Consider the following 20,326-nt stretch of genomic DNA (forward strand, 5'->3'; position numbering starts at 1 on the left):
TTCCATCCTTCATAAATCAAAAATTGTCTGCAAAGCTTCCTATTATAAGAATGCTTAGCACAAGCCAGCATTAGAAAGAGAATTTAATTCAGTCAACAGCGCCATCATTGGGCATTATTTATTTAATTGTTAAAAAAGTGGAAATAATGAACTTGTTTTCATATTCAGTTGCTGTTTGCATTCCATTGTGGTGTGGTTGAGATGTTGTTCAGCTGTGCTTGAGATTACAGTTTACTGCCATTGGAGCTACAGCTGAAACTTCATTCAGTTAAAGTGATTTATCTAGTGAAAGCACATACACAGTTTAAAGGAAAAAGTGTATCTGTTCTGAGACGGAGAAAAATTGTGATCTTTTAACTGAGTATTTTTAAGGATCATGTAGAAAGATATTGACAGAGATAAGAAAAAATTGCTCATCATTGTTTAAACAGCTATAAGCTCAGATAACAGATCTCATTAAAATAATAAACACCTTCTCCATATGGCAGCACCAACACAAATCTGCTCAATCAGCTAAATGAGTTTGCAATTTTCAATCTATTAAGAGGAAACACTTGTGGTGTTGATAGGCCATATTGACCATAGACAACATTAATCTTTGGGACTCAGGTCACTCAGCCGAGCCACCATGTTAATTCATTCTGTTCTTATACCTTGTACTGTGTGCACATGTATGATAATTGTCAAATTATATGTACGTGCAGATATTAGTGGGGACAGTTTATTCCATATACCGCTATTCATATCCTGTTCCCATGCTGGTGACCCCGAAGTTTCTATGTCTTCCATGAATTCCGCGCCGGGTGTTGTAAATCAACAGGTTATGCGCACGCCGCCATGGCCACCTCACCCAACGCTTTGTTCGAAGATTTCAAAGCCCAACTACAACCGCCGAGCCCCTTCAATCCTTCGCCAATGGCCGGCTCTCCATTACTCCATGGTGATTTGTGATCTCCAACCACATTGCTCACCTGCCAGACCAGTTGCTCAACTTTTCGACCACGTGGGTTCGAGTACATCTTTTGACGTTTTGCCTTCCGGGGGTGTCTTACCACACCACAGTGATCTTCCACAAGTTCAACCGGTAATTTATAGTCTGAGCCCACGGGGCATGTTTTCAATGTGCGCAAAGAAGTCACACTTTTGTCACACGAGTTACTAACCCCCCTGCCCACCCCCCACACACATTCACAGGGGACCCCAGTTCCGACCGCTCAGCCACTCACCTCTCTCACAGCTCCACCTGTTTCTGCCGCACTGGCCTTCTGCATTATTTCAAAGGTGGGCAAGTTCAAATCAGTACCTGTAACCTACGGTCCAGTTTATGGGACCCATACACATATTGCACAACCGCTCATTCCCACGGTACCGACTGTGCCAGCCGCGTCGTGTTTTTGCTACACGTCAAGGACAATGCAACCTACCGTTGATGCACACGTTCTTGCCAATAACGCACCCACACCTACTGTGCTGGCCTGCTGTACGGCCTCTCCTGCCATGGACCAGCCAGTTTTCCAAGGGGCACAGAAGCTGCCTTCATCCCCTCCCCAGATCATCTGCCGAAGCTGCCACCTTTACACGAAGACAACCCTGTATCACGGTTTGTGCTTGTGAGCATCTTTTCGAGTTGCATCATGTGTCCGACGACAACTCTCAATTCCTGTGTCTCGTCATGCACCTCCATGATCACTCGGACTTAATTTGCGATCTACTCCTCTTGCACTGCCTCCACCAAAGTATGAGTTCGCAAAGAAAACAATCATGGAATGACTCGCCTGCCCACCACAAGAATTAATCATCAAGATCTTGTACGAGGAACACTGGAGGACCGAACTCTATCGCAACTCTGGCGCCACCTTCAGTTACTTGTGAGAGAGCACACCATGCCGGACATCACTTTGTGGGCCGTGTGGTCTGCCAACCTACAGATCCACCTGCTACATCCGCATCGCAGACCAGCTGTAATCATTGCTATGACAACACCAACCAGCTCACCACTCACCACTAGTTAGCACAACTGCCCCTGCTTACCGGCTGTCTGCTGGCAGAGGCAGAGCTCACTCTGCCTCCGCAGCTTCTACGTCACCTGGCAGTATCAGCTCACTCTCTCCACCGTTCAAGCACTCCAGGATCGCCCACGCACCATACATGCTGGTATACATGCCGGAACAAATCAACGAGGACAAGCCTCCTCCACTGCCACAGTCACCACCACCATTGCATCTAGCTCATCCGTACTGCTGGTACCACAAGATTTTCGGCGATAATGCCAAAAAGTGCTGATTACCTTGCCAGCACCCAAACGCTGACCGCAGGACCTAAAAGACGCTGAGTCCTGAGGGGAACCTCACAGGCGTCATACATTGCATTCTGCCCACTCGCTCGCCCGGCCAACTGGTCGTTTGTACGTGACTGACATAGTAGAAAAATTTAATACATTTCATCACGGCTCATTTTCCTAGTTGACACTGGTGCTGACATGTCTATCATACCTACATCGATGGCTCCCCCGTCTTTTCACTGACGAAGTCACTTCTATGAGCTGTCAACACATCAACGTTACAAACCTCAGGCTCTGTCAAAGTTACGGTGCACCTATCTCCTTCTCTGTGTTTTCCATGGACTTTCTACTTTGCTGACATTGATGAACCAATTCTCGGTATGGATTTTTTTTTCCATTACAAACTCTCTCTGAACATAGTTCAGGCCTCAATGCTACACTATCCCTCTAACACTAAGATACTGTGCTCCTGCACTTATGTTCCACATTCTGTTTCTCTCGCAGCATGTGAGTTGGTATGCGAGTGCTCCGGCCTCGTGGGTGACATTGTGATCTGCGTCACTAACATACTGTCAGAATACGACTCAGTGGCACAGCTCTGCCTGGAAAATGATGAGATGAAATGACGAATAGCACACATTTACAACTAGCTTGTTGCAGCTCGTACCTCACTGCTGAAACTGCAGTCCACAGTCCAGCCACCTAATCATGTTTCTCCAGCAGACACCAGCTCGGATACTCATCAGGTTAGTCCAAAAACTTTAATTGAGTGTGATGATTTGCGTCCAGAAGACTCCGCATCCCCAAAGTGCTCACCACATTCACTGCCATATGTGTGAGACAGTGCTTCTAATAACAGTCACACCCACAATACGACAATGCTCACCATGCAGGCAGCTGCCCCACTTGTTGATAAACATTCCCTCTCTCTTGCGCACCAGCCACAAGACTCGGTGGCCATTGCTGTCCCACACGCGACACCAATGCCGCTCTCACCCACGCCGGGTACCAAGTGCAAGGTTGACAGCAGACAGTCGCCGTGCATTTCTGTCCACTCCGTGCTGTGTGTGCAGCCGCCCTCTCCAAACAAGCGCATGCTGTGCTCACGTATTAGACATGTGACTTTCGTGCTACCTTTTCCCACTCGCACTAACAGCTACACCTCATCGCACCCCACCCGCCCAAAAACTTCTCATCAGGACATTGAGCAGTCTCGTGTGGAGTTCTCAGTTTCTTCCATCACTTATGGAATGACACACAAGATAGTTACCACTGCCGGCCCTCCTATTAGGCACAAGGTTAGATGCCTAGCCCTATTAAGTTGTGCACAGCCTGGCAGCAAATTAACGAACTTTTGGAGGCAGGTATCCTGCAACCATCAGATAGCAATTGGTTTTCACCAATCCACCTCATCCTCAAACATGACGGCTCTTTCCGAATGTGCAGTGACTACAGACGGAAACGCTTGTACTGTCATGGACAGTCACCCCGTGCCTAACGTAACTGATTTCAGTCAAATGTTATTGGGCGCTACAATCTTCAGTTTATTGACTGTAAACGTGCCTACCACCAGATTCCTGTAGCGCCAAATGACATCCATAAAACATCTATTATCACGCTGTTTGGTTTGTTCCAATACAAGTTCATGCCATTCGGCCTAAAAAATGCGGCGCAAATGTGACAGCATTTCATTGACTCCATCTTACGACAGTTCGAGTTCTGCTGCACACATCTGGACGACATATTCATTTTCAGTAAGTCATCTGAGGAACATGAAAATCATTTATCTATGGTCCTCCAGATCTTGAACTCCAATGGCATCGAGGTCAACAAAGAAAAATTCCAGTTGCGTCAGCCTTCTGTCACTTTCTTGGGTTACACTGTCTCCACTGACGGAATATAGCCTCCCAAATATCATGTGCACGCCATCACTTCTCTGCCACCCACAGCTACTTACAAAGAACTCCGAAGTTTCCTGAGCATAATAAATTACTACCATCATCAGCTGCCTTCCACTACCACCATGCAGGCCCCACTGACAGACTCACTGTTGGGTAAACAGACTTCAGGACTCAAACCCGTTTGCTGGACTGCACCTATGCTGGGGGCTTTCAATGCATTAAAGACTTCTTTAGCTCACGTTGTGACATTCACCCACCCTGACCCCTCGATCAAGTTGTTCATCACTACGGATGCCAGTGACATCGCAGTGGGAGTGGTACTACATCAACACAAGGCAGACACAGTTTCCCCTCTACGTTTCTTCTCTAAAAAACTAACAACAGCTCAGAGGAAATATTCCGCTTTCGGCAGAGAACTCCTTGCAGTCTACGAGGTCATCAAACACTTCTGCACCGACATGGAGAGTCGCTCGTTCTTCATCCTCACGGATCACAAACCACTCGCAGACACTTTCTGCAATCCTCCCCCCCACCCCCAAGGACTCACCACCTCGGCTTTTCCGTCACTTTGATCTAGTCTCCCAATTCACAACCGACGTTCACTACATCAAAGGCACGGAAAACATCGCTGCTGATTTTTTGTCACAGATCAATACTATTGATGCATCATTGACTTATCCAACCTGGTCGCCCTACAAGCCTCCAATGAGGAATCTCAAGCTCTCCTCACGGACCCTCAAACATCCCTTGTGTTTACTAAATCTAAATTCCCCAGCATTGTGGACAGGGTGTGGTGCGACTCTTCTACCAGTACCTGAAGCCCGTCCCCCCAGCATTCGTGGACCCCGACATCCCTCTGCTGGCTCAGTCTGATTCTCCTAACGACTCTCCCTCCAGTCTCCCTCCCGATGTGGAGTCTGACAATGTTTCTCCTCGGGCCACCATGCCGTTTTATTCATCTGATGCCTCCCCGCCACCTTTCGCGTTTCTCAGACATGTCACTCTCCACCCCGTGTGCGGGTTTCGCTGCAACCTCATCAACTATGGAGACACCCTCTTCCATAGTCATCCTGCTCTGCAACATACTCCCACACCACATGGACAACATTTCAATCGTCATTCTCGATGATCGAGTTCTCATTCTGCTCCCAGACACTGTGGCCCCACCACCCAACGACCAGTTAAACGTCAGTCTTGTGCATAGCTTCACCCTCCCTCATCAGTGCAGCCAGGCAAAAATTTGCGCCTTCATCTCGTCGGACAGCTCGATTAGGATCCAGGCTTGCCACACCTACACCCCGCCATCCGCCGTTCGACCCGTTTGCTCTTGGGCTGGCCGCTGCATCATCCATCCATTCTGGCTCAATGACTTTGAGGTGGACCTGCCTCCCATTGCTCTGCCTCCTCACCCTGCCCCGGTCGGGGTGGAGGTCCCGGTTGTGCATCTACCAGCTGGTACGACCACCAACAGCATCGATGCCCACATGGTCTTCCCTCAAGACTCATGTGCGGTACTCCATACTGCAGGGGGGGGGGAGGGGGGTGGGCTGTGTGGCGTCGATAGGTCATATAGACCATGTTGTTGTTGTTGTTGTTGTTGTTGTGGTCTGCAGTCCTGAGACTGGTTTGATGCAGCTCTCCATGCTACTCTATCCTGTGCAAGCTTCTTCATCTCCCAGTACCTACTGCAACCTACATCCTTCTGAATTTGCTTAGTGTATTCATCTCTTGGTCTCCCTCTACGATTTTTACCCTCCACGCTGCCCTCCAATACTAAATTGGTGATCCCTTGATGCCTCAGAACATGTCCTACCAACCGATCCCTTCTTCTGGTCAAGTTGTGCCACAAACTTCTCTTCTCTCCAATCCTATTCAATACTTCCTCATTAGTTATGTGATCTACCCATCTAATCTTCAGCATTCTTCTGTAGCACCACATTTCGAAAGCTTCTATTCTCTTCTTGTCCAAACTATTTATCGTCCATGTTTCAATTCCATACATGGTTACACTCCATAATACTCGATGTTAACAAATTTCTCTTCTTCAGAAACGCTTTCCTTGCCATTGCCAGTATACATTTTATATCCTCTCCACTTCGACCATCATCAGTTATTTTGCTCCCCAAATAGCAAAACTCCTCTACTACTTTAAGTGTCTCATTTCCTAATCTAATTCCCTCAGCATCACCCGACTTAATTCGACTACATTCCATTTTGCTTTTGTTGATGTTCATCTTATATCCTCCTTTCAAGACACTGTCCATTCCATTCAACTGCTCTTCCAAGTCCTTTGCTGTCTCTGACAGAATTACAATGTCATCGGCGAACCTCAAAGTTTTTATTTCTTCTCCATGGATTTTAATACCTACTCCAAATTTTTCTTTTGTTTCCTTTACTGCTTGCTCAATATACAGATTGAATAACATTGGGGAGAGGCTACAACCCTGTCTTAATCCCTTCCCAACCACTGCTTCCCTTTCATGTCCCTCGACTCTTATAACTGCCATCTGGTTTCTGTACAAATTGTAAATAGCCTTTCACTCCCTGTATTTTACCCCTGCCACCTTTAGAATTTGAAAGAGAGTATTCCAGTCAACATTGTCAAAAGCTTTCTCTAAGTCTACAAATGCTAGAAATGTAGGTTTGCCTTTCCTTAATCTTTCTTCTAACATAAGTCGTAAGGTCAGTATTGCCTCACGTGTTCCAGTGTTTCTACGGAATCCAAACTGATCTTCCACGAGGTCGGCTTCTACTAGTTTCTCCATTCGTCTGTAAAGAATTCGTGTTAGTATTTTGCAGCTGTGGCTTATTAAACTGATTTTTCAGTAATTTTCACATCTGTCAACACCTGGTTTCTTTGGGATTGGAATTATTATATTCTTCTTTAAGTCTGACGGTATTTCGCCTGTTTCATACATCTTGCTCACCAGATGGTAGAGTTTTGACAGGACTGGCTCTCCCAAGGCCATCAGTAGTTCTACTGGAATGTTGTCTACTCCGGGGGCCTTGTTTCCACTCAGGTCTTTCAGTGCTCTGTCAAACTCTTCACGCAGTATCGTATCTCCCATTTCATCTTCATCTACATCCTCTCCCATTTCCATAATATTGTCCTCAAGTACATCGCCCTTGTATAGACCCTCTATATACTCCTTCCACCTTTCTGCTTTCCCTTCTTTGCTTAGAACTGGGTTTCCATCTGAGCTCTTGATGTTCATACAAGTGGTTCTCTTATCTCCAAAGGTCTCTTTAATTTTCCTGTAGGCAGTATCTATCTTACCCCTAGTGAGATAAGCCTCTACATCCTTACATTTGTCCTCTAGCCATCCCTGCTTAGCCATTTTGCACTTCCTGTCGATCTCATTTTTGAGACGTTTGTATTCCTTTTTGCCTGCTTCACTTACTGCATTTTTATATTTTCTCCTTTCATCAATTAAATTCAATATTTCTTCTGTTAACCAAGGATTTCTACTAGCCCTCGTCTTTTTACCTACTTGATCCTCTGCTGCCTTTACTACTTCATCCCTCAAAGCTACCCATTCTTCTTCTACTGTATTTCTTTCCACCATTCCTGTCAATTGTTCCCTTATGCTCTCCCTGAATCTTTGTACAACCTCTGGTTCTTTCAGTTTATCCAGGTCCCATCTCCTTAAATTCCCACCTTTTTGCAGTTTCTTCAGTTTTAATCTACAGGTCATAACCAATAGATTGTGGTCAGAGTCCACATCTGCCCCTGGAAATGTCTTACAATTTAAAACCTGGTTCCTAAATCTCTGTCTTACAATTATATAATCTATCTGATACCTTTTAGTATCTCCAGGGTTCTTCCATGTATACAACCTTCTATCATGGTTCTTAAACCAAGTGTTAGCTATGATTAAGTTGTGCTCTGTGCAAAATTCTACCAGGCGGCTTCCTCTTTCATTTCTTAGCCCCAATCCATATTCACCTACTACGTTTCCTTCTCTCCCTTTTCCTACACTCGAATTCCAGTCACCCACGACTATTGAATTTTCGTCTCCCTTCGCCTCCCCATGAACCATGGACCTTGCCGTTGGTGGGGAGGCTTGCGTGCCTCAGCGATACAGATAGCCGTACCGTAGGTACAACCACAACGAGGGGTATCTGTTGAGAGGCCAGACAAACGTGTGGTTCCTGAAGAGGGGCAGCAGTCTTTTAAGTAGTTGCAGGGGCAACAGTCTGGATGATTGACTGATCTGGCCCTGTAACAATAACCAAAACGGCCTTGCTGTGCTGGTACTGCGAACGGCTGAAAGCAAGGGGAAACTACGGCCGTAATTTTTCCCGAGGGCATGCAGCTTTACTGTATGATTAAATGATGATGGCGTCTTCTTGGGTAAAATATTCCGGAGGTAAAATAGTCCCCCATTCGGATCTCCGGGCGGGGACTACTCAAGAGGATGTCGTTATCAGGAGAAAGAAAACTGGCGTTCTACGGATCGGAGCGTGGAATGTCAGATCCCTTAATCGGGCAGGTAGGTTAGAAAATTTAAAAAGGCAAATGGATAGATTAAAGTTAGATATAGTGGGAATTAGTGAAGTTCGGTGGCAGGAGGAACAAGACTTCTGGTCAGGTGACTATAGGGTTATAAACACGTAGTCAAATAGGGGTAATGCAGGAGTAGGTTTAATAATGAATAGGAAAATAGGAATGCAGGTAAGCTACTACAAACAGCATAGTGAACCCATTATTGTGGCCAAGATAGATACAAAGCCCACACCTACTACAGTAGTACAAGTTTATATGCCAACCAGCTCTGCACATGACGAAGAAATTGAAGAAATGTATGATGAAATAAAAGAAATTATTCAGATAGTGAAGGGAGACGAAAATTTAATAGTCATGGGTGACTGGAATTCGAGTGTAGGAAAAGGGAGAGAAGGAAACGTAGTAGGTGAATATGGATTGGGGCTAAGAAATGAAAGAGGAAGCCGCCTGGTAGAATTTTGCACAGAGCACAACTTAATCATAGCTAACACTTGGTCTAAGAATCATGATAGAAGGTTGTATACATGGAAGAACCCTGGAGATACTAAAAGGTATCAGATAGATTATATAATGGTAAGACAGAGATTTAGGAACCAGGTTTTAAATTGTAAGACATTTCCAGGGGCAGATGTGGACTCTGACCACAATCTATTGGTTACGACCTGTAGATTAAAACTGAAGAAACTGCAAAAAGGTGGGAATTTAAGGAGATGGGACCTGGATAAACTGAAAGAACCAGAGGTTGTACAGAGTTTCAGGGAGAGCATAAGGGAACAATTGACAGGAATGGGGGAAAGAAATACAGTAGAAGAAGAATGGGTAGCTTTGAGGGATGAAGTAGTGAAGGCAGCAGAGGATCAAGTAGGTAAAAAGACGAGGGCTAGTAGAAATCCTTGGGTAACAGAAGAAATATTGAATTTAATTGATGAAAGGAGAAAATATAAAAATGCAGTAAGTGAAGCAGGCAAAAAGGAATACAAACGTCTCAAAAATGAGATCGACAGGAAGTGCAGAATGGCTAAGCAGGGATGGCTAGAGGACAAATGTAAGGATGTAGAGGCTTATCTCACTAGGGGTAAGATAGATACTGCCTACAGGAAAATTAAAGAGACCTTTGGAGAAAGAAGAACCACTTGTATGAACATCAAGAGCTCAGATGGAAACCCAGTTCTAAGCAAAGAAGGGAAAGCAGAAAGGTGGAAGGAGTATATAGAGGGTCTATACAAGGGCGATGTACTTGAGGACAATATTATGGAAATGGGAGAGGATGTAGATGAAGATGAAATGGGAGATACGATACTGCGTGAAGAGTTTGACAGAGCACTGAAAGACCTGAGTGGAAACAAGGCCCCCGGAGTAGACAACATTCCAGTAGAACTACTGACGGCTTTGGGAGAGCCAGTCCTGACCAAACTCTACCATCTGGTGAGCAAGATGTATGAAACAGGCGAAATACCCTCAGACTTCAAGAAGTCCCTCATTCCAATCCCAAAGAAAGCAGGTGTTGACAGATGTGAAAATTACCGAACAATCAGTTTAATAAGTCACAGCTGCAAAATACTAACACGAATTCTTTACAGACGAATGGAGAAACTAGTAGAAGCCGACCTCGTGGAAGATCAGTTTGGATTCCGTAGAAATACTGGAACACGTGAGGCAATACTGACCTAACGACTTATGTTACAAGAAAGATTAAGGAAAGGCAAACCTACGTTTCTAGCATTTGTAGACTTAGAGAAAGCTTTTGACAATGTTGACTGGAATACTCTCTTTCAAATTCTAAAGGTGGCAGGGGTAAAATACAGGGAGTGAAAGGCTATTTACAATTTGTACAGAAACCAGATGGCAGTTATAAGAGTCGAGGGACATGAAAGGGAAGCAGTGGTTGGGAAGGGATTAAGACAGGGTTGTAGCCTCTCCCCAATGTTATTCAATCTGTATATTGAGCAAGCAGTAAAGGAAACAAAAGAAAAATTTGGAGTAGGTATTAAAATCAATGGAGAAGAAATAAAAACTTTGAGGTTCGCCGATGACATTGTAATTCTGTCAGAGACAGCAAAGGACTTGGAAGAGCAGTTGAACGGAATGGATGGTGTCTTGAAGGGAGGATATAAGATGAACATCAACAAAAGCAAAACGAGGATAATGGAATGTAGTCGAATTAAGTCGGGTGATGCTGAGGGTATTAGATTACAAAATGAGACACTTAAAGTAGTAAAGGAGTTTTGCTATTTGGGGAGCAAAATAACTGATGATGGTCGAAGTAGAGAGGATATAAAATGTAGGCTGGCAATGGCAAGGAAAGCGTTTCTGAAGAAGAGAAATTTGTTAACATCGAGTATAGATTTAAGTGCCAGGAAGGCATTTCTGAAAGTATTTGTATGGAGTGTAGCCATGTATGGAAGTGAAACATGGAAGGTAAATAGTTTGGACAAGAAGAGAATAGAAGCTTTTGAAATGTGGTGCTACAGAAGCATGCTGAAGATTAGATGGGTAGATCACATAACTAATGAGGAAGTATTGAATAGAATTGGGGAGAAGAGGAGTTTGTGGCACAACTTGACTCGAAGAAGGAATCGGTTGGTAGGGCATGTTCTGAGGAATCAAGGGATCACCAATTTAGTATTGGAAGGCAGCGTGGAGGGTAAAAATCGTAGGGGGAGACCAAGAGATGAATACACTAAGCAGATTCAGAAGGATGTAGGTTGCAGTAGGTACTGGGAGATGAAGAAGCTTGCACAGGATAGAGTAACATGGAGAGCTGCATCAAACCAGTCTCAGGACTGAGACAACAACAACAACATTCACTATCTGAATAATTTCTTTTATTTCATCATACAATTCTTCAATTTCTTTGTCATCTGCAGAGCTAGTTGGCATATAAACTTGCACTACCATAGACCATAGACAATATTAATCTCTGGGACTCAGGTTGCTCAACCGAGCCGCCATGTTAATTCAGTCTGTTCTTATACCTTGTACTGTGCGCACGTGTATGATAATTGTCTAAATATATGTATGTGCAGATATTAGTCAGGACAGTTTATTCTGTATACCACTATTCATATCCTGTTCCCATACACTCATTAAAAAATTAACCATCAGATCACTGTTTACCAGTGCCAACATTATTATTTTTAGCCTATGGAATTTTGGGATTGCTGCCAGATGATCTTATCACAATATTTAGACTGGCAACCATTCAGCCATCTTCACAAGTGAGTTGTTTACACTGGAGACTGCTAATGCATGTCAATAAGTTGATGTCAAAATTTCTTGAGGAGGTGCATGCGCATGGGTTACCACAGTGTGAGCACCTTGTGTCAAGTTTAGCATCAAATATTGTTCTATCTATGGTGCACAGGCACCTGCATAAAAATGATACTGCACATATGAACTCTGTGAGAATGCAGACCAATAAAGTTAAAATTTCAAATGTCAAATTAATAATCTTGCAATCTCCAGTGTAAAATACTCATCTGAAGGCGGCAGAATTGTTGTCAACCAAAATATTATGGCAACCTGTTGACATCATCTAGCTGCAATCCTGAAGCTTCATGAAATGCTCATTACACTGGAGAAACTTTAAAAATTGCATTATTTATTTGGTTTATATAGAGTCTTTGAAAGAGAAAAAACCAGTGAAGCTTCTGCGGAAAAAGTGACTGAGGTAATCTAAACACTAACTTTGCTTACTCTGTTAACTCAGAGTGAACTGAAAAACTTGTTAATGACTTCAGTGTGGGTATGTTGTGGATTATTCAAATAAAGCAGCTCCATTAAGGATCACCTGCAATACAACTCCAAGTGTTATGAAGCAACCCAAATTCAATACTTCCACGGACTGCTGAAATTAATACATCACACCAAATGGTGTTTTGAGAATGAGTATGTAGCACCACAAATTCAAGGAGCAGACTGCAAGTGGATCAAAATGCTATTACAGTTTGAAGATAATATTCATGTCACAAAACATTCAACAAGGGAAAAATTGAGCGCCTATGTTGCTACATGTCCTACAACATTGTATGTAGTGGAAATCTGGAGTACAATTGAGGAAGAGAGACACGAAGTGATAATATTCAAGCAGAAGACAGTCAAAAAGATATGGAGGCTAATTAAGAAAGAACAAAGATACAGAATATGTAGCAACATAAAAATCAATGTAACAATCTGATTTTGTGAGAACCCATAGGAATACAGCAATCAGTCGCAAAAGGACCCATAGGAATACAGCAATCAGTCGCAATGCCATTGGTTTTTTATTATTCTTGCATATCCATATTTCGGCTATAAATAGCCGTCTTCAGTGCATTTGGGTGAGTTATAATCCAATGAACTTCCAGCAGTACATTTCACCATATGACTTTGCTAGTCAAGTGGTGACTTGTGCTGTTGGAAGTCTGTTGGATTATAACTCACTCAAATACAATGAAGATGGCTATTTATAGCTGAAATCTGGATATGCAAGAATAATAAAAAAAGCAATGGTATTGCAACTGATTGCTGCATTCCTGTCCTCCCTTATAATAATATATAGTTGCTTAGTACAGCGGTTTTATATGGAATCAAAGTTAATCTGATATTGCTCAGAAGCTGAGAGGAAAGTAGTTGAGATGTCTTTATAAAAATATATAGTTGGTTAGTACAGCAGTTTTATATGGAATCAGAGTTAATCTGATATTGCTCAGAAAAAATGGGAGAGGATAGATAGAAGAGCAATAGGTAAGGAAACCCAGTTGGTTGAAGAACCATTGGATGACTAAGACTGACATAGATTGATGAAATAAGAACGATCTGAGAGACCTAAGAATGAACAACATAATGCAATGAGAAGCAGTAGACACATGTGCACATGTGTCTGCACACACATACACACACACACACACACACACACACACACACACAAGACAATAAGATGGATGTTGCTAGTGATGCCAGTGCTTGTCATTGATCACTGAAAAACAGACATTTATTGATGTGTGTTACTATTGTTTACAATGGAAGTTACACCTCCTACAGGTAAGTGTTTGCTATTCCACCTGTTTGTTAACTGAACAAATGATCTGTGTCTGATCATTACAGGAATTTATTGCTGTAAGTGAAACATATGTATGGCTGCACTCAATTTAAGAAATGCAGGTTGGAAAGCAGAGCTATCTCCCACTCATTAAAAAAGCAAACAATAAATAAACGATTCTCAGTTGCACACACCAAAGATTATTATAATTATTGTTAGCAATTTGAAAAATTAATTCACTTTAAACTCACCAGATAATTTGTTGGGAGGTTGAACACAATTCTGTTGTCTATTCCTTTAGGCACAAACAATGGCTCTGCAATGCGATCAAACATAAGAAGAATGTTCCAAGGATTACCGAACGATATGGAACTCGACTGTGTTTGTGTGAGGTTCAGCCGACCTCTGCCTGGTATGTTCAAGCCCAGCGATAAAGTCTGTGTTTGAGACAACTGCTGTGTCTGAAAGAAAACAACAACAAATATTGTGAATATCTAGTCCCTTTAATAGAAAGTGGTAAGGCAGCTGCGATATGGGGAATTCTGCTTCACAACTTAGAATGACCTATAAAGGACTTTTTTCATATACCCCAATTGAGGCAATGAATAATTATATCACATTATTTAGTCACACATTTTTAACCTAATTTTTGCATGTCACAACAATTTCATACAAAATATATTACATTCTATTATATGGGGTTTATTCACAACTTAAGTGACCAAAGTGTGCAGTTGTAACATCCACCTACAAAAATTACAATAGGAGAAGAAACTCCAGTTATACATCCATTTCACTTTTCAATATTTCCAATGATTACTGAGAAAGAAGCTTGGCATCACACATTATTCTCTGCTGAATAACCATTTATGATATCACAAATGAAGTTCTGACAGAGATGACCCCAAAGTTAAGCCTCCATCTTTCATAGGCAACACAGTTCCAAGTGGATCAATTGGGTTTGCGTCTGAACTTAACTGAAAGTTTAGGGCTACCAAAATCGCTCTTTTAATTTTCCAAAATACCCAGTTTCAAGTGCCAGTTTTACAGTTTTAATTTGTCTGGAAATTTAATTATGATTATCTTCAACATAGCATAGCTCTTTATTTTTTACTCCAATCTTTTTCCCTGAATATATCTCTCTTTCTTTTTCTTGCAGATACAAAACTACACATATAGATGTGTCGATGCTAACAATCACTTGCAAATAATATGGAAGAAGCTAGTATGTGTGTGTGTGTGTGTGTGTGTGTGTGTGTGTTTGTGTGTGTAATTGAGAGACAAAAGAAAGTGATTGCCTTGTGGTGTACCAAACACTATGCTGTTAAGGAAGTGGCACATTTCACAAATGTATTGTTACATACTGGACAACATGTTTACGAACAATGGTAGCTATCTTGATCTACAAGGAATAGATATTATATTTCCAGGCAAAAGACAACCACAATAGACAAGTGCTATAAATTTCTTCACTGTCCTGTGGCTTCAAATGCATTGCTATGGGGGATGAATGGCTGCAGGATATTAATGCTTGTCTTTCTCAGCCTACCACATTATGAACACTCCACTGGAATAGCATCATAAAGTTATTAGTAACATAGCTACCTCAAATAAACTGCTGCTCATTCCTGCCAACAAAATTGCTCTGTTACATCAAGAAAAGGCACACCACCAATGGGTTACTGGAGGGCTCAAAACATATTATCTGATTAGATAAAAATGTTTCTGCAGGCACATGGAAGGTGGCGAGATAAATTTGTTTCTCTAGATACATGAAAGATATGTTGCTCCATATTCATTACAGGAGGCAAAAACCCATCCAGGACTGTCAAGAAGAGGTAGTATAAATTGGAGGAGACTTTCTTGTGTCTCTGGCAGGGGCAGCTTCTGAGGTAGTGCTGCTGTGCCGTGGCACCACTTGTATTAAAAAAAAGAAAGAAAGAGAAATCTATAAGAATTGCATGTAGAACATTGTTTTGGAGTATGTATTTTCTGATTTGAAAAGGCATGTTTTGCTGCGCACCCTCTCACGGTGGTTTTCTGAAGCTTGAAGGCAACTGCAGATTGGCACCATCTGCTCTCATTGGCACTGTGTGAAAGGCTCGGCCATCGGTTTCTACACGCTGCTTATGGCAGCAAATGAAGCCACAGCTGATCTGGCTCAGAGCTTTACGATCCTTCCACCAGAGGGCAGTACAGTGTAGAACTACAGAAGCATGATCTGCCATCTAGCAATTACGTTAGAATACATCGGGATGCAAACTTCTCGTAGCCCAGTTCTATAATCTTTCTGTGAGTTCATGCTAGAGCAGTTTCTGGCACATTTCCATTTTCTTCACTGATTCTAGAGGATGAACTTTATGACACATTCAACAAGACTGTTAAAAGTTTTGAAACTGCTACTAATGATGACATTAGAAGCTGAATGATGCTTTTCAGTGCTCAAGAGAAGTAAAACATTTCTGTGAAACACCTTGAAAAAAGAACGACTGAGTGCCTTATGGGTGTTATCCTGTGAAAAGTCATTCAAGTGTAAAAGTGAAGATTTCAATTTGAGAGTGACAGATTTATTTGCCAACAAGGAATGGATTTCCAATACCATTCCTACTAAATATTAAGAAGCTGTCTTCCCAAAGTCATGGAGTTGCTACTTTTGGTGAGTAGAGTGCCTTTAGTTTTAAATATCAGCAATTTGATTATATTTGCTTCTCAAAATCCAGATTACAGGTTTGAATAATTTATACTTGCTCTACTATTTCCAGTAATGGCACATGTGTTGTAGTGGACACTTTTCTGGCAGTAAACCAAATGAGGAGTTCTAGCTGTTGAGGGGAGAAGAGCGGATAGGACAAGCCACACTTCCCTCTCATGAGGATGGCAGCCTACGCCCATGTTCTGTGCTCCTGCAAAGGCAGAACCAATGTAATAATGGACATATCAATTGCTGATTCCTTCTGGTGTTGTGAGATTCGTATTTGAACCCTGTGTGTGTGTGTGTGTGTGTGTGTGTGTGTGTGTGTGTGTGTGTGAATTCCTAAGGGACGGAACTGCTGAGGTCATCGGTCCCTAGAGTTATATACTACTTACTCTAAGTTATGCTAAGAACAACACACATGCACGCACGCACACATGTGCCCACACACACACACACACACACACACACACACACACACACACACACCTATGCCTGAAGGAGGACTCAAACCTCCGGCGGGAGGGGGCATGCGATCCGTGTCATGGCACCTCAAACCACATGGCTTCGAGCACTGTGACAGAGCAAGATTGCTGTCTGCATTAATTTTAAAATAAGTAAAGGAAACAACCAGCAAGCACAACTCAAAGCAAAGTGGAGCACATAAATTATTCGGTAACGGGTAGAGCGCAATTGTTAGTTGAGATTTGCAGTGTCGTTAACGTGGTAGTTCAGGCCCGATCTCCACTTGTATCTTAAGCAACCATACATCAAAACACCCCCAACTTACATGTGCCACATACAATTAACCGCACATACCCTGTGAGCAGTGAAGAATTGTGCTGCTGATATGTGTGCGCACACATGCATATGTGTGTACGAGAGAGATTTTCAGAGTTAGTGTTATGTTTTATACCTCATGCAGACATGGGAAGCAACCTCACTCTCTCTATTTCTCTCTCTCTCTTATACAAACACTTCCTATCATGTTCTTCAGGAATATATCAAACTCTCACTGTGCTTAAGAAGGGTGCTGTTGTAATAAATGTTTATTTCTGTTTCTGTATACGTTATATATGAATTACTGACGAAATGCCGTAATACGTTCGACGCTACTAAACTAAGTTTTTTTTGACACTGCCAATGGAATGCCTCAGCAGCTGCCACTGGTTTCTGACATCAGTTTAATTAGGCAAAAAAGGATTCCTTGGTTGAGGAAACACCAACAGGGCTGCCATGTTCCCTGAATGATCATGTTCTTAATGAGTGCTGAAACACTACCAACATGGATATCCAAGGTAACAGGTCTCAAACCCCAGACTGTTGGTAAAGGTAAAGAAGAGTTCAGGGCAGTTAGATGTCCGCTTTAGCCTTAAAAGCACCAGATTTGACGCTATTGAAAATATCTGGAGCCATTTGCAACAATATGCAACAATTAGGGACGGCATCTATGTCAGTGGTAGTCAACATGGTCCCTACCATCCACTAGTGGATGTTCCAGGTTTCTTGGTGGGCACCAGAAGGCACTCATTTAAAAACATTTTGATTAAGAGTTCCATAAAATTTTGAAATAAAGTATTTGTAAATTGATTATTATTACATACTTTAACTCACTGTAACTCTGCTTTACAAATTTTGTGAAGTAAAGTTACTTCCCTACTTTATAAATCACCATTACTGTGGAAGAGTTGATTGGTTAGGAAATATTGCTACTAACAAAGATCCAGAAGTGGATGGTCAGTAAAAAGATTGAGTACTCCTGATCTATACAGTCGTGTGTTGTAGCAGGTATCTAATATGTATCTGTCATCCCAAATGGAGATAAATATAGAAAAGAGCTCAATGCAAAGAGAAGTGACGGTACATGGTATGAAAGTGATAGAAGAGTTGAAGTTAGATTACTGACCTAGAGCAACCATATACTAAGGCATTAAACATCCCCAGTGTGTATATAACTGGTCAGACAAGATGCTATCACAGCAATAACAATATTTAACAAGGCTACTGAAGTGACAAAAATATCACAGTATTGTTAAAACATCAGAAACTCCAGTAGGAAAATTGATAATATTAGGAAAATGATAGAGTGCTACTCACCATAAAGATGGCATACTGAGTTTATGACAGGAACAATGAAAAGACTACAATAATGCTGAAAGCAGAAGAAATGAATTAAAATTCATACCACAGCCAGGATTCAAACCAAGGTCATCTTGTTTACTAGGCAAAAATGCTGACCATTAGACCACCAAAGCACTATGGTCGGTCCTGCACTAACTATCCAAGCTGAATGCCCTCCCCAAGACAAATTTCAATTCATTTTTTCAGCTTATTTTCCACCTGAATTGTCACTATTGCCAGGGCTCTCCAGCATTGGAATAGCACCCCACTGTTGGAGGTAATGGGGAAGTCCTGTACCATGTCCAATGCTGGAGTGCTATTACAATGCCGGAGAGCCATGGCAATAGTGACAATTTAGGGGGGAAATAAGCTGAAGGTATGAGTTGAAGTTTGTGTTCAGGAGGGCAATCATCTTGGGTAGTTTGTGCAGCACTGTTGACTACTGTGCTGTGGTGGTGTAGTGGTCAGGATTTCTGCCTAGTAAGCAAGAAGCTCTAGGTTCGAGTCCTGATCATGACGTGAATTTTAATTCGTTTCTTCAGCTTCCAGCATTATTGTAGATAAAGACGCAACTTAAAATGTCACAAGGAAAATTTAATTATAAGATCAAAATGAAAAAACTGTTACACATTTAGCTTTTGGCCAAAGCCTTCTTCAGAAAAGAAAACACATACACACAAACAAGCACACATCATACACACATGACCACTATCTTTGGCAACTCAGATCGAAATGCAACTGTCGTGTTGAGTGGAAATCTGGAAGTTGGCAGGGAATGGGGAGGGATAACAGGCTGGGGGGGGGGGGAGGGGGGAAGAGTAAGAGTGAGGGGACATGAATAGGGAGAAGATGATATGATAGAGGGAGCAGAAACCGTTGGATGAAGTGTTTGGGGACGGTAGGTTACCTGGATAAATTCGAGAGCATAGAATGTGTTGTAAGGATAACTCCCGTCTGTGCATTTCAGAGGGGAGGATGCACATGGTCTGAGTTGTTAAGCAGGCACTGAAATCAAGCTTGTTATGCTCAGCCGCATGTTGTGCCACAGGGTGGTGGCTTATCACACTCATGTTCAAAGTTTGGCGGTGGCCGTTCGTCCTGGTGGACAGCTGGTTGGTAGTCATCTCAGTATAAAAAGCTGTGCACTGATTGCAGCAGAGCTGTTAATGTCATGGCTGCTTTCATATGTGGCCCTGTCCCTGATAGGACAGGATAAATCTGTGACAGGACTGGAATAGGAAGTGCTGCATGGGTGGGTTGGGCAGGTTTTGCACCTGGGCCTTAGGATTAGGAGTGGTATAGGTTTGGACTAGGGTGTTGTGGAGGTTGAGTGGGAGACAAAAACCATTTAGCAAGGGTGGCAAGGATCTTGGGTAGGTTGTACCTTATTTCAGGGCATGATGATAGTTAATCAAAGCCCTGACAAAGGATGTGGTTTAGCTGATCCAGTCTCGGATGGTACTGGGTGATGTGGGGCATACTCTTTTGTAGCTGGTTCTTGGAGTGGTGGGCCCTGTTTGCTGAAGCTCTCCCATGGCCTCCACAGGCAGGTACTACCGCCAGATCTAGTCCACAGACAGATCTCCTGTGCCTTTTCCCACACATGTCCAATCCACCACTACCCCTAAAGAACCTCTGCCTACCACCCCTACACCCATTTCTTCATATTCATCACATTCACCATTTTTTTTTGTTATATAAGGTTTGTTCATATATAACTTCTTTGCATGTATTTCAGTATGCTTAACCAATTTTATCAGGTTTGAGACCTTACCTCACATCTGTAGAACTTGCGTAGTACAAT

General features: G+C 42.5%; 1 protein-coding gene across 1 annotated transcript in view; it reads right to left on the minus strand.

Moving 5' to 3' along the window:
* Positions 1-15,083, minus strand: part of LOC126101182 (phenoloxidase 2-like) — a 213,004-nt gene extending 197,921 nt beyond the window's left edge. The window contains exons 1-2 of the mRNA XM_049911879.1: positions 15,074-15,083; positions 13,961-14,118 (exon numbers count right to left, since the gene is read on the minus strand). Coding sequence (XP_049767836.1) covers positions 13,961-14,118; positions 15,074-15,083 — 168 coding nt within the window. The remainder of the gene's footprint in view (positions 1-13,960; positions 14,119-15,073) is intronic.
* Between the last annotated feature and the right edge of the window lie 5,243 nt (positions 15,084-20,326).

Source organism: Schistocerca cancellata, chromosome 9 (assembly GCF_023864275.1).
Source record: "Schistocerca cancellata isolate TAMUIC-IGC-003103 chromosome 9, iqSchCanc2.1, whole genome shotgun sequence".
NCBI classification, from domain to species: domain Eukaryota; kingdom Metazoa; phylum Arthropoda; class Insecta; order Orthoptera; family Acrididae; genus Schistocerca; species Schistocerca cancellata.